At 44.6% G+C, this 12,627-nt stretch overlaps 1 protein-coding gene across 4 annotated transcripts in view; it reads right to left on the minus strand.

Annotated features, from left to right (window-relative positions):
- Window positions 1-12,627, minus strand: part of LOC148387222 (arf-GAP with GTPase, ANK repeat and PH domain-containing protein 3-like) — a 47,873-nt gene that overhangs the window by 890 nt on the left and 34,356 nt on the right. For 2 of the 4 annotated variants that reach the window (XM_088396629.1, XM_088396628.1), the window contains exons 14-18: window positions 12,042-12,196; window positions 11,717-11,807; window positions 11,357-11,579; window positions 4,624-4,879; window positions 1,170-1,222 (exon numbers count right to left, since the gene is read on the minus strand). In XM_088396629.1, the coding sequence (XP_088252755.1) occupies window positions 1,170-1,222; window positions 4,624-4,879; window positions 11,357-11,579; window positions 11,717-11,807; window positions 12,042-12,196 (778 nt within the window). Of the gene's footprint in view, window positions 1-1,169; window positions 1,223-1,311; window positions 3,944-4,623; window positions 4,880-11,356; window positions 11,580-11,716; window positions 11,808-12,041; window positions 12,197-12,627 lie in introns of those variants that run through there. The other 2 variants (XM_088396627.1, XM_088396626.1) reach the window with 1 other exon arrangement.

Genomic DNA, 12,627 nt, shown 5'->3' on the forward strand with positions numbered 1-12,627 from the left:
TCTGAGAGGAGTCGGGCGGCGGAAAGCCCTCCTCGCTGCTTAGCATCCGTCAGTAAAGAGCAAAACAAACAGCCTGCCCGCCCGCCTGGCCGGCTAACGACTCTTAGCTACAGCACTTTGCAATCATTTCAAAACTTGCACCTACAAGTCTTTGTACTGATTAAAACCATATTAATTGAGTCACTTTGGTGAAGCTGGAAGCTAAATAAGAGCAATACAGCTCGACGGCATCAGCCAAAAACCTGAAGATTAAAGTCCTGGGTGATAAAAACAAGGCCCTACCAATTAATTGGTCAATATCTCTTTTTAAATCTGCAAAAATCTGCCTATTTATATGTCTGTTGTTACGTTAAAGAAATACTTTAGGACTAAATATTGTAAAACACTCAACTATATAGTCAATATATCTACATTTTAATTCATCAGCTGATTAATCGGTTATCAAAATTTTATTCTGGCAAATAACTGAAACAGCCTGAAAAAAAATCCAAAAGTGATTAAAACAAAAAAAATAAATAAAAAGATAGCCATCACCAATTCGATCTATTTAACCATCTTGACGATTAGAGCAAAAATTCACATATATTTTATTTTTTTTACACTGATCGGTTGGCACTTTTTAAATTTCATTGTACATGTGTGACAATGACAATAAAGATCTATTCTATTCTAATTGATGCCCAATGCCATGCAATGTGGGAAATAATAATAATAATAATTAAAATGAAAAAAAAAAAACCTCCACAAACAGGTTCGGTGACCCCTGACAGGACCAACGGAAAGTTGCAACAAACCCAAATCTGGTGTGTAAAATAATCCAGCAGTGCCCCCCCCCCCCTCTGTAATTCACTTACAAGGCTCCTTGGAGCATGACTTAGTTCTTTTGTGGCTCGGTGTCACGACAGTGCCGAGGGAGGAAGCGCAAAGCAGGTGATGAGGCGCAAAACAAAGGCGGCCGCCACGAGAGAGGAAGGGGATGAAGATATGGCGAGACGAGTTTAGCGGCAAATAAGAAGCGGATTAGCGGGGGCTGGACACGCGGCGACCTTTCACTGCGCTCACGGTGCAGTGCGGCCTGACACTAAGTCGTTCCTCTTTATCTTAATCCCCTTTTTAACACGGCTGGAGGCCGCAAAGAAAGCAGGAAGTTGATACGTTGCTGGGCTTACCTCAGGATGCTCACGTTGGACTTGTCTTGATAACGGCGGGAGGCTCTGTTAGTCTGATATGATAAAGAAGGGGGATGAAAGAAGTGAAATGAATGAATGACAAAAACAGCTCCAAATTGAAAAAGAATCGCAAAACACTCAATTCGGTTTTCCCCGCAAGAGGGGAAGGCTACATGGTTTTATTGAATGTTTATTAATGGGTCAACAGCCAGCCAAGCACACAAACAAGTTACTCTTCAGCTTCTTCGCCGCACCTCCTCAACGTAAAAAGGAAAATACGGATACGAGAAATCAACCCCAAATAAAAATATTTACATACTGCATTATAAATATGTCAAATGTACATCATTTATACACAAGTACCAAAGATGGTCATGCTGTGACCAAATGCGAGTACCATAATAATAATAATAATAATAATAATAAAAATAATAATGGAGAAACAACAAGAAAAATAGCAACATATCAAAAAAAATATGGCTTGTGGTTCAAGAGGCTTTTTGACCTAAAAGCGGTTCTCGTCGTCATCTCTCGAATATTGCGACTAATATGTACAAGACTTCATGTTGCGCTGAGAGCTTCTCTTCTGTTGGCATCGATACCGTTTCTAACACGTCAAGGCGGCTCCATCGAGTCAATAAGGCGGCCAGGATTACAGTACATGGTTACGGTACATCTACAATGCAGTGGTTGGTCAGCTTGATTTTTCTGGACAAGGCGTGCCGGATGAACAGGAAAGGCAAACTTAGAGCGAGTCTCTCCTGCTCGGCATGTTAGATACAGAAGAGCGCAAGCTCTCTGTTTAGTTGGGAGCAAACAGGTTTCTTGTCATGAAGGACGCTAGAACTCCAAAAGCTAGTTAGCTTTGGAAGGAGCCACGTTCATCACCGCTGTCTAACAAAAAGCAAGCATCTCCATTTATGAAGAAGAAAAAAAAAAGTTCAGTTCTGAAATTGGTTTTGTAAGAAGAGAAAAAAAGAATAAAAAAAAAGGTGTCAATTCGTAAAGATTGTTAAGGGAAAAACAAATAAATTGGAATAAAATATTCACGATAAGAACGTGAAGGAAACAGAGAGCCAATAAATTATGATAAAATGGCTAGTACAGTTCAAAAAGCAGTTTTGGGACGAAAATGAAAAAAATAATATATAAATAAACATTTTGGAGATGCGTGTTTTTCATCAGACAGGGATGTTACTTTACTCTCCCAAAAATAATTTAGTAGTAAATTATACAAAAAATGAAAGGGAAAGTCAAGTCAAACATTTTCCTTATAATAGGTCAACTAGTCCAAACACAGCATTCTGATTAATATTGTGTTAGTGGAACATGAATTACACAGTTAAATTTACTGGTTTTGATTCTTCTCAGGGGGCGGACATTTTGCTATTCCCGAAAAGCCGTGATGTCATATTCAATCAAGTGGCAAAATGGCCACCCCCTGAGATGGACTAAAAACGGGTGAATTTAGCTGCTTAATTCTTATTCCACAAATGCAATTTTGATCAGATGTATACAGGATGGAAGCTTTTAGAAATATTATTTACTCACTTTTTTCCATTCTCAGTGAATAAATAATTTGCCCGAATGACCAAAAAAAACATAATTGAGAATACTGCAAATGAGGCTGAAAGTTCCACGTGAAAAAGTTTGTCGACAAACATAATTATCATGCTAAAAAAACTTTAAATGGTTTCCAAATTTCATGAAGTTAATAAAAGGGCAAATGCGGTCACAGTAGCGATTCAATCGACACATTTGATCTGATAATCTTCAAGTCTCATGGGTCCCTTGAACGCATCACGTTCGGACTGACGGATAATCAGGACGACGCGTTTGTCACGAGGACGACTTTTTACAGCAGCCTGCGTGAACGTTTGGCGATCACGCCAAGCACAGCAGATCAGTAAAGATGGATGGATGAGGATTATTTGAAATTTGATGTCAACCGACGGTCGACGCAAGCGAGATCTTATTCCCACAAAGACGTGGTAATGGTGCAATTGTCACGCTTTGAACGGACGTGAATGAATTGTGATTGAAGAGGCTCCACAGTCACACAACACTGCTGGAGGAGCACCTGCAATCACCTCCTTTATGTCGCCATCACTTGCTCGCTTTGACTCCAAATTGCTTTGTCGGCGTCCGTGAATAGCAGATCAAAGACAATCGGCGTAACACGTTTTGCCGAGCAATTTGTCTCACTTTTTTTTTTTATATAGCCTAGAAGTGAAACCTTTTCATTCGTGTTGCAAACTTTAATTGAAAGTGGGAAGGGGAGAGCAACATAAGGGTGTTTGAGTCGGGCAATTTGAAAAATGGGCTGGGGGAAAAAAAAAACGATGGAAAATTTCTAAACAGTTTTCCCATCGTCACTTTTTGAGGGTGTGGGGGCAGTAATTCACTGATATGGAAAAAAGAAATTTAAAGCTTATCATAATCATCTCAGACCAACAATTAAAAGGATAAACTATTTTCGATCCCATCCTGACATGGAGCCATCTTGGATAGGCAGTGGGAGGGGGAGGGGGGAGGGGGGGGGGGGGGTTCTACATGATGCTGATGCTGTGGTTGAGCTCACACTGGGCGTTGTTGTTAATGTTGGGGTTGGCGTTGCGGTTGCTTATGTTGGACGGCACCGACGTGGGGCCGCCGGCGTCGTTGGGGCAGCCGTGCTGGAGCAAGATGTCAGCGCACTCCTGACTGCCGGCTCGCCGGCCGTACGAAAGCGGCGTCTGTCCGCGGGCGTCGCGACAGTTCACGTCCACGCCGTACTGTCACAGGGAATTACATTCAGCTTAGATTGGGCCCAATTGGACAGAGCATTGATGGGGCTCCATTTTTTAAATCAATTTCTGATAGTGGTCACTAATGATGACGTTTATAATTTTTTTTTTTTTTTTTTTCAAAACAACTTCTAACTCCGTCAACTTCTCGACTAAGTAGTTTCATTAGGTTTTTAAATTCTCGGTTTTAAATATATGAACAAAATCCAAATGATTATTATCATTCATAAACCAATTTCTAAATAAATGTTTAATGATAAGAACTAGTACATTCCCGAAAACCAATAACTTTATTGATCTACTTTCAATGAGAATTTTGTGATTTGATTTCCATTCATTTAATCCGTTTAAGAAAAGAGCGCACATGACAAGCACACCCCTTCAATCTCTATCAAAGTCTTATTTGTCCACAATGTGGTTGACGATGTTTAAAAATAAGAAATTAGACTTTGTTCCATGAAGTAAGTGATGGTCAGTGATAAAACTCGAATTAATAACGGCACTTATTGGTTGAAGTATTTCCTCTCAGTATAATTCTATTTTAGTCGAGGAACATTTTATGAGATTAATAAGATGCAGCTGATTTCCTACCATTTCATGCACAATCTCTTTCCGCAAATAGTTTTTCAAGTGTAAAATCGAACGTTGGTTGATTCTCTGCCACTCACCCAGATGAGCAGCTGCGTGATGACCACGTTGGCCATGGCGCACGAGAGGTGCAGCGCCGTGCGCCCGTCGCCGTCCCCGTACGTCTCGTTGACCTCCTCCTTGGTGCCGTGGGCCAGCAGCACCACCACCAGCCTTAGGTCGTCCTCCACCACCGCCCGGAGCAGCTGCTGGCCCAGGGGCACGTCCGACTGGGGCAGCCCCACGAGGAACATTTTCTGCTCATACTTGGCTCGGATCCAGCGCTCCTTCTCCTCCCTGAAAGGCACACCATGGCGGGTGGTGTTAAATCATTTTGGACATTTGTTTGAATTAGTCGGCCCTAGGCCTTAGTTGTTAGTTATTTTGAGCTTTTTAATAAGGTGTTCCACAGGGTTCGTTTTTGGGGCCGCTGCTATTTTCATTGTATTTGCTTCCCCTGGGTTCCATCGTCATTAAGAATTGCCTTAGTTTTTTTTTGTTTTGTTATTCATTTATTGCATATTAGGTTGTGATCCACATTCTGACCTGAAAACCTAAAACATTTAGCAGCCGTGACACCCCCCAATAATCCTGACACTTAAACACCCAAAATGGAATTATGTCACTGGTGACTCCAGTCATAGCTGAAGAACAAAGAATGGGGAAAAATCTCAGCGGGAGATCAAACCATCAAACGTGCTGGTTCCTTTTTCGTCGATTACGCTGGAGAGTGACGTGAAGGAAGTGTATGGAGGGGTGGGGGCAGCTTTTTAAAGGTTACACGTCTTCATCGCTTTCGTCTGCTGCGCACAATACCCGATTTCTATTTTTTTTTCATCTGCGCTGTCTGCTGTCAGTCTGAAGCGCCTTCCCTCCCTCCCACAAAAGAAGCGGTGTGTCTCGGCATCACCCCGGGGGACACGCAGTCTTACAGTCTGATCGATTTGCGCTGAATGGCCGCAGAGAGACGGAAAGGGGGTGGGGGGGTTCCTCCTTTAACTCCATCCTTAAGAGAGAGAATAGAACTCCAGAGAAGACTTCGTCCGTCCTCTATCGCCATCTTTTGCTCTCCATCTTGACCGCCCCCATGCTCGTTCTCTGGTCACGTATACAAACCCAGCACAGATAAAAAAAAAAAAAATCAATATCAATACGTGAATGACTGAGCATGCCCAGTGTGCCACTGACCCCGTGACCTCGTCTGATAAGGCCGTGCCGGGAGAAGGCCGTTGTTTGGATGTGTGGATGAGTGACAGAAGTTAACGCTTTGGAGCGACAAGATTCTCATGGGAGTTGACATTCGCTGGTTTCCATTTCCTTTCACACTCGGGGACATTTAGCCGCGGCGCTAATGAAAGACACGGTTGCTAATACAGCCCTTTGATTGACATGGCCAAAGAATTCTTTTTTTTTTTCTTCCCCAATATCGTTAGCCTAATCATGTAAAAACTCCTTTTTAACTTAAGGCTGTATCTCAAATTGACGACTCGGAAGTGGAAGACGAAGCGCGGATTGATGAACTACGAAAACAAAACAAAGCAACCTTGTAAAGCCAAACACCTTAAGACGGCGTCGATAAGCACACGGTTCATTTTTGTCACGGCCGCGGGGAAAATACGCAGGAGAATGCCGGCGTCCTCGCTAAACCATAAGGAGCCCTTTTCTTAGCAATGGGCTTATTGTGCGTCCGACAAAGGCGCCCTAATGGCAGGCAATTGGCGAGTTTTATGGTGTCAGACCATCAATCCCTCGTCAGTCACGTTGTGAGCTGGACAAGCCCGTTAGCAAATCAATTGGCCTTCGAGCAGGAAGAGGCCGTGGCGCCCTCCTCTCTTATTTCCGGTGAGAGAGAACGTCATTCTTTGGCCGACAAATTAAGTAGAAAAAAACACGGTATGATTTACAACCCTTTAGATGGGGCTCCAAATGTAAATCAGTGGCTTTGAATGAGAGTCTGAATGGGTCGGGCCCGGTGAATTGGCACGAGTTAAATGAGGCGGAAAGTTGATGCTCAGATGTGAAACAAAGAGAGAAAGTTTTGTTACAAAATAAACTGAAGGGTGAGGATTACGATACATGGCATTATAAAAGATGTTTTTATGAGTTGCTTAGCGACAGTTTAAATAGGACATTCCGAAACTCGCCGCTAAAAAGTACCTGCCATCCCCTACGAGCGCTAACCGTGTAAACCCAGCTCGCCGCAAGAAAAAAAAAAAAAGTCTTAGTGGAAAGCTAGAATGTGAAAGGAAGTGAAATGGTAATCCCCGCTTCTGTCTTTTGTTTGGAATAGAAGAGCAATCCAAACAGCGGTTGGCTTGAGACGCTCGGGAGGGGAAGCGAAGCGCTTTGAAAAGGACACTTCCTCACCGCAGGAGGCCCCAAAAAATAAAATCAGCAGATTTAGCATGTCAAAGTGGCAGGACAACACAGGAGAAAGGGGGTTGAATTTTCTCAGTATGGGTGGAGATTTAGGAAATTGGACTTTTATACGGCGATTTCTCCGGCCTCGCGCGCATACTTCTTCACCGTTTGGCTGTTGCTCGGGGGACGGGAGGGAGCGCCGAGTTCCCAATAAAAATGCCAGTGTTGCATCCAGCTTAAGAACAAGTTGTGTTTACGCCAGACTTCCTTGGTAATTGCCGTTTAACTCCACAAAAGTCCCCAATACCTTCCTGGGGATTCCTGTGAAGAACCGGTGTCGTCTTTCGTTTGAAGCACCTCCATACATCACGGCGGCCTTAACACTAGAAAGGCCTCTTTTATAATTCTATTAGAGCTCTGTGTTGAGCGATGGCTCCTGACCCTGACTTAATTAAGTGGCAAATGGCGGAATGATTCTCCTCAGCGCGGGCCCACGGAGTCAAGAACACATGACTGGATTCAAATAAAGAGCAACAAACCGGGACAATTAGTCAAGCCTGAAAAGACAATCGGGGATTTATAGGAAGGGGAAACCGAGACGGTGCATCAGAGGAGGATGTCCGTCCCACCGACAACAATCAAAGCTTCCCCTTGGCTCCTCCTCCGATCCACTCGTGTATCGAATAGACGCGGCGAAGAGGAGAAACCGACCGGCCCGAACGGAGCTCGCAGTCGGGCGACCGCTAAGGGTCGCGTTCCCATGCGGCCCAACAGAGGGGAGGGAAGAGACGGCAGAAGAAGAGGGGCAAGAGAGAGTTGGGGGCCAAGAGGGAAGACACAGGAAGAAAAGAAAGCCAATGAAAGCTGGGGCCCCAAACTATCAAAGGTTGCTAAGGGCCAGCAATCCAGTCGAGGCAGCAGCCAAAAGTGCCAAAGAAAGCCTCCTCGCCTTTTCTCCACCTTCATTTTGTCTTGTCATGGCCGTTACCAGATGTTATAGTTAACTTGGTTCACGAAATGACATTTGTTATGAGCCAGTTTCGTCAACCAATCGGATTGCAAAATGTTAGCATTTTGAAAATGTGCGTTTTACAAGGCGCTTGTCTTGTAAATGACGTTTACAGGTGGAGCAGTCGCCACTTTTCCCGCTTCCCTCGTGAACAGATTTAGAGTGTCCGCGCGGACGCCGTTCAAAAGGCCTTACTGAGCTGAATGGCGACGGGTGAACTTGAATATATCGTGACATTAATGAGCTTGTCACCCTCCGCCATGATGGAGTGGCTGTGTTTTTGTTAAGAGCCTTAAATGCTCATGCTGTTAACCCCTCGCTCAACCCTTGACTCGCGCACAAAGCTGATAGGGGACGCCGACGTGCGCTCAACATGTCCAAATCCTCTTTTGCATCACATTAGTTACTACTGCAAAGCAGGTCAAGCGTCATGGATGAACATATGTACGCTCCCCGTCAAACTGGCTAGCTCTCAATTGAACCGGAAACCATCCGATTAATTGATCATTATTTTGATTATCGATTAATCATTTTCAGACCAAAATGAGCCGACTCTGCGATTCGTTTAAGGTCGAACTTAAGTTTGGTGTGCCAGTCAACCCGTTGGCATGGGGGACAATTAGGCCCACACAGGCCTAATGACCGACCTGTGGTTTTGATTTAGACAGAGAGAGCGAGCGAGAGCCACTCATTCGGTCATCTTAATTAACGACGTTTCCTCCACGAGAGCTCGGGGCTATTCCAAAGCTCTTCTGGGGGTTCTCGTACTTGGAACCTGTGAGTTCTTTTACGTGCAGAACAGGGGGTCGGCGGAGAAGGGGTTAAAGAGTTGTTGCCGAGGTGGTGGAAGGGAGGGGCAGAAGTTTGGAGAGGTTAGCGGTGTGATTCATTTTTATTACCGCGCAGCCCCTGCAGGCGGCAGGAGTGGCAAATTATTTCTGAAACAAAGTGGAGGGCTCTCATCAGAGCTATTACCTAGCCGTGGCCGAGGGCGGCGCGCGGCCCACAGAGGGTGACGGACGGCGAGGGGCCCGCGCCAGTGAGGGATAGCCGTCCGTGTTGGCCCGCGCTCCGGGACATCTACCCCCCCCCCCCCCCCCCCCGCCCCTCTCCCAAATGAGAACTGCCGTCTCTTTTTCTGTGTGTGCTGTTTTCTATCACAAAGTCGCCAAGCAATTAGAGGCGACGTGCAAGACACGACCACTGGCGGGTGCTAATGAAAAGAACAACTCCCTTCCAATATTTGCTGAATGCAGTCACTGCACGAGATGCCCGCAAATGTATGAAAAGAATCAATTATTTGATCAATTACCAGTTGGGCGAGCATAGCTGACACTTCATTTGTCATCTTGCCAAAGTATTTCGGGACGACTGCACGCTTGCAATGTTGTGGGAAGACCTTAGAAAATGTAGAGCCTTGACCTCAACCCCACAAACAGATGAATGAGAACTGGCAGTTGGATTTAAACCATTTTTGTGAGCACTTTTTTTGTTTCGCACTAAAGCATTACTTAAAGAGGAACTCAAGTCAAAAATTTTTTTTGCCAAAATTGGTTTGATGTGTCCCTGCTTGTCTAACGATGGTAGTCTAATTAATATTGCGTTGGTTAAATAAGAATTAAGCAGATGATTCTATCATTTCCGGTTGGCATTTTACCCAGCGCCGCCCCCTGCTGTTGACTTCTATTGAGTTTTTTTTTTCAACAATTACAATTATCTTAATGATTATTATTCTGATTTTATATCATTTTATTTTTCCATCTGCATTCACATAGTAATCTCTCAGTCTGTCTGGCTATGACTGGCATTCAAACTGAAACCGTCTTGTGGATGAACGCATTCACGTTAAATCGTCAAAGTACAATATATATAAAATATATGAGAAAAAAAAGAAGAAGAAAGCAGTAGGGGGGTAAACCTAGTGTTCCAGGAGACATTCAATCAGACAGTCGGTTACTGAATCGTTTAGATGAGGTGTCACCAATGCTTAGCGGGAGCGAGAGCGCCGCCGCTCGTCACAGGCGGGACACAATTAAAAATCATCAAAATGACGCGCGGCAGAAAGAAGAAAAAAAAGATGTCAGGTGAGGATTTATGGCGTGGAAAAAGAGAAAGAATCCCATTAAGTTACTGATAATTCATCATTTATGATAAAGCAACAAGCACAGCAGACACAAGAGCTTGGCGCTAACCGTGTGATATTTTACAACTGCTCTGAAGATTACTTATGCCGCAAATGAGATTTATTGTTTGACAGTAGAAAATAATGGAGATGCTGCTCCGGGATAAGATCGTTTTTTTTTTTAAAGACAATGAAGGACCTTCCTTCCCCAAGCGACAGGCGGGACGAGTGACAGTGGTAGCGCGAGGAATCAACATCAATAATCTTTCATCGGGACGACTGGTGCGAGCAATTTGGAGCAGAAAGCATTCGATAAATAACTGTAGGCCATCATTCAGTGCTGAAGTGGAAAAAGGCGTACTGCCGCCTTTGCACCTGAAAGCATCACAATGCAAGTTGTAAAATAGATTTGAAATTTCTGCTCCTGGGTTTTAAATCACTTAATATTTGGAATGCTAATTGACTAAAAGCTGTGAGGTCTGCATACTCGGGTCAATTAGTGGAGCCCAGCGTTCAAAGCAAACATGGTGAAGCAGCATTCAGCTGTTGTGCTAACTATGCGGTCTGGGTAGTGACAAATGATTTAGAAAAAAATGTCTGCATAGATGTCCATTAGTTTAGTTTCCCTAAAACACAAAATGCCTTGTGAAATGGAAGGCGCACTTTTCTCCAGTAAGTCCAAATCGCCAGCAGGGAGAACATTCAGACAGCGGCGGGCGTGACAGACAGAGCGATGACCCGGGCCCCGGTGATGGATATGTGACGGGGCCTCTCGGGAGCCCGAGGGTCCGACTCTCGGGCTTTGGCTTTAACCATAATGGTGTGCTTAATTACCTGCACAGCCACACAGCAGGCCATTAGTCAGGCTGGGACGCCAGGCCTTACCTGTCACCGCGAGATAAACAATCCTCCACCTAGCGCGCCTTCACAGAGGATGGTGGGCCGGGATTTTTTGAAAATCCCCCCCGATTAACACTTACATGTCAAGTGAGGATCTTAATGGATTTGGAGCTAGTCAACACATTTAGCAGTGAGCCGCTAAATGATGTCACACTCGCTATGCTCAGCGGGAAATTAGGAAGGAAAAGGAACGGCGACATATTGTAACATCATAACATACAATAAATGTATCTTTTTCTTTCATTAGACCATTTTTACAATAACAGACTGATCTGTTTTAGGAAATAATTTTGCCAATATTATTTTATACACTGTAAAAAATCTTTCAATGACCCCAAGCATGATCTCAAGCAAAACAACCCTGTGCCATTGCGGCTCTCACCTGCTGCTGTCGCTGGCCGGCCTGCTGTAGCCCTCCAGGGCGCCCTCCCACACGCTGTTGGCCATGGAGTTGCCGATGGCCGTCATCACCATGCTGAGCTCCACGGGCCAGTCGTCCAGGTCCAGGGAGCGCACGCGCGACAGGTGGGTGCCCAGGTTCCTGTGGATGCCCGAGCACTCGATGCACATCAGGGCGCCCAGGTTAAGACTGGCCCAGTCTGGATCTGGATGGTGGGACGTCAGACTTGAGCGTTAGCATTGGTAACATGATGCTTTTTGTGACCTCCTTTGAAAATGTAGCATTGGAATGTAGCATCTAATCAAGTGTAGTTAAGTGTTGATGTGAACTAATAGTACTCACTCGGTGCATCGCAGTCCACGCAGAAGCTGTTGCCCCTCACGTTGCGTATGGACTGGATGGCCATGGCGTCGCTCTGACTGCCTAATCGCGACTGCGGCGATGAAAGAGAGATGAAATGAGTCTCGGCGAACTCTTCAGCAGCACAACGATTGTAAATGGAGCACGGGAGAAAATAAAATATGAAAATGAGGCATGCTGACACCAGCCGGCTTCTGTCTGTGATGCCTGTCACTTGCAATAAGACAACAGCACACCTGTCTGACAGACTCGCATGGGGAGGGGGAAGAAAAAAAATGGAAATCGAGTGGCAGATGGCGTCAAGTACCTTATTTTTGATGCTCTCGCACGACTGCAGGCTGGCAAAAATTTGACTCTCGATGGCCTGCACCCAGAGCTCGCGCTCCTCGTACGTGGATGCCTCAAAGTTCCACGTTTGACTGGTCAGCGACACGATGACGAACTCAAAAGAATCCTCTTGTTCTGATAAAATACAAAAAATATTCTAAATTAATTTAACAAGAAAGATAAATCCAAAATACACCTCATTCCCTGATCATGAGTTATGGGTTCACTGTCAACCACAAGGTGGCGACGCGCTATTCATTTAATTCTGTTTAAACCTGAAAGAAGAAGAATCAAAACAGGAAATATTTCAGCCCAGCTATTCGTAACCTTTCTCATTTTTAAACACTTTTTAATTCCATCTCCAATTAAATTTAAGACCAACTTCACCGTTGTGTGAGCTCATCAAATCAAATTGTATTTCTAATTCGGCATGTACAAGTTTAGAGGGGATTTTTTTTTTTTTACAATATGGTAATTTACGTCCAGATGAAGACAAATGCCCTTGTGTCCCCTAAACAAGATTTCTGGACACAACATATGTTGCGACATATGCTCCTTAACAGCAT

This window comes from Syngnathus floridae, chromosome 14 (genome assembly GCF_059516105.1).
Source record: "Syngnathus floridae isolate MCC-2025c chromosome 14, RoL_Sflo_1.0, whole genome shotgun sequence".
Classification (NCBI taxonomy): Eukaryota; Metazoa; Chordata; class Actinopteri; order Syngnathiformes; family Syngnathidae; genus Syngnathus; species Syngnathus floridae.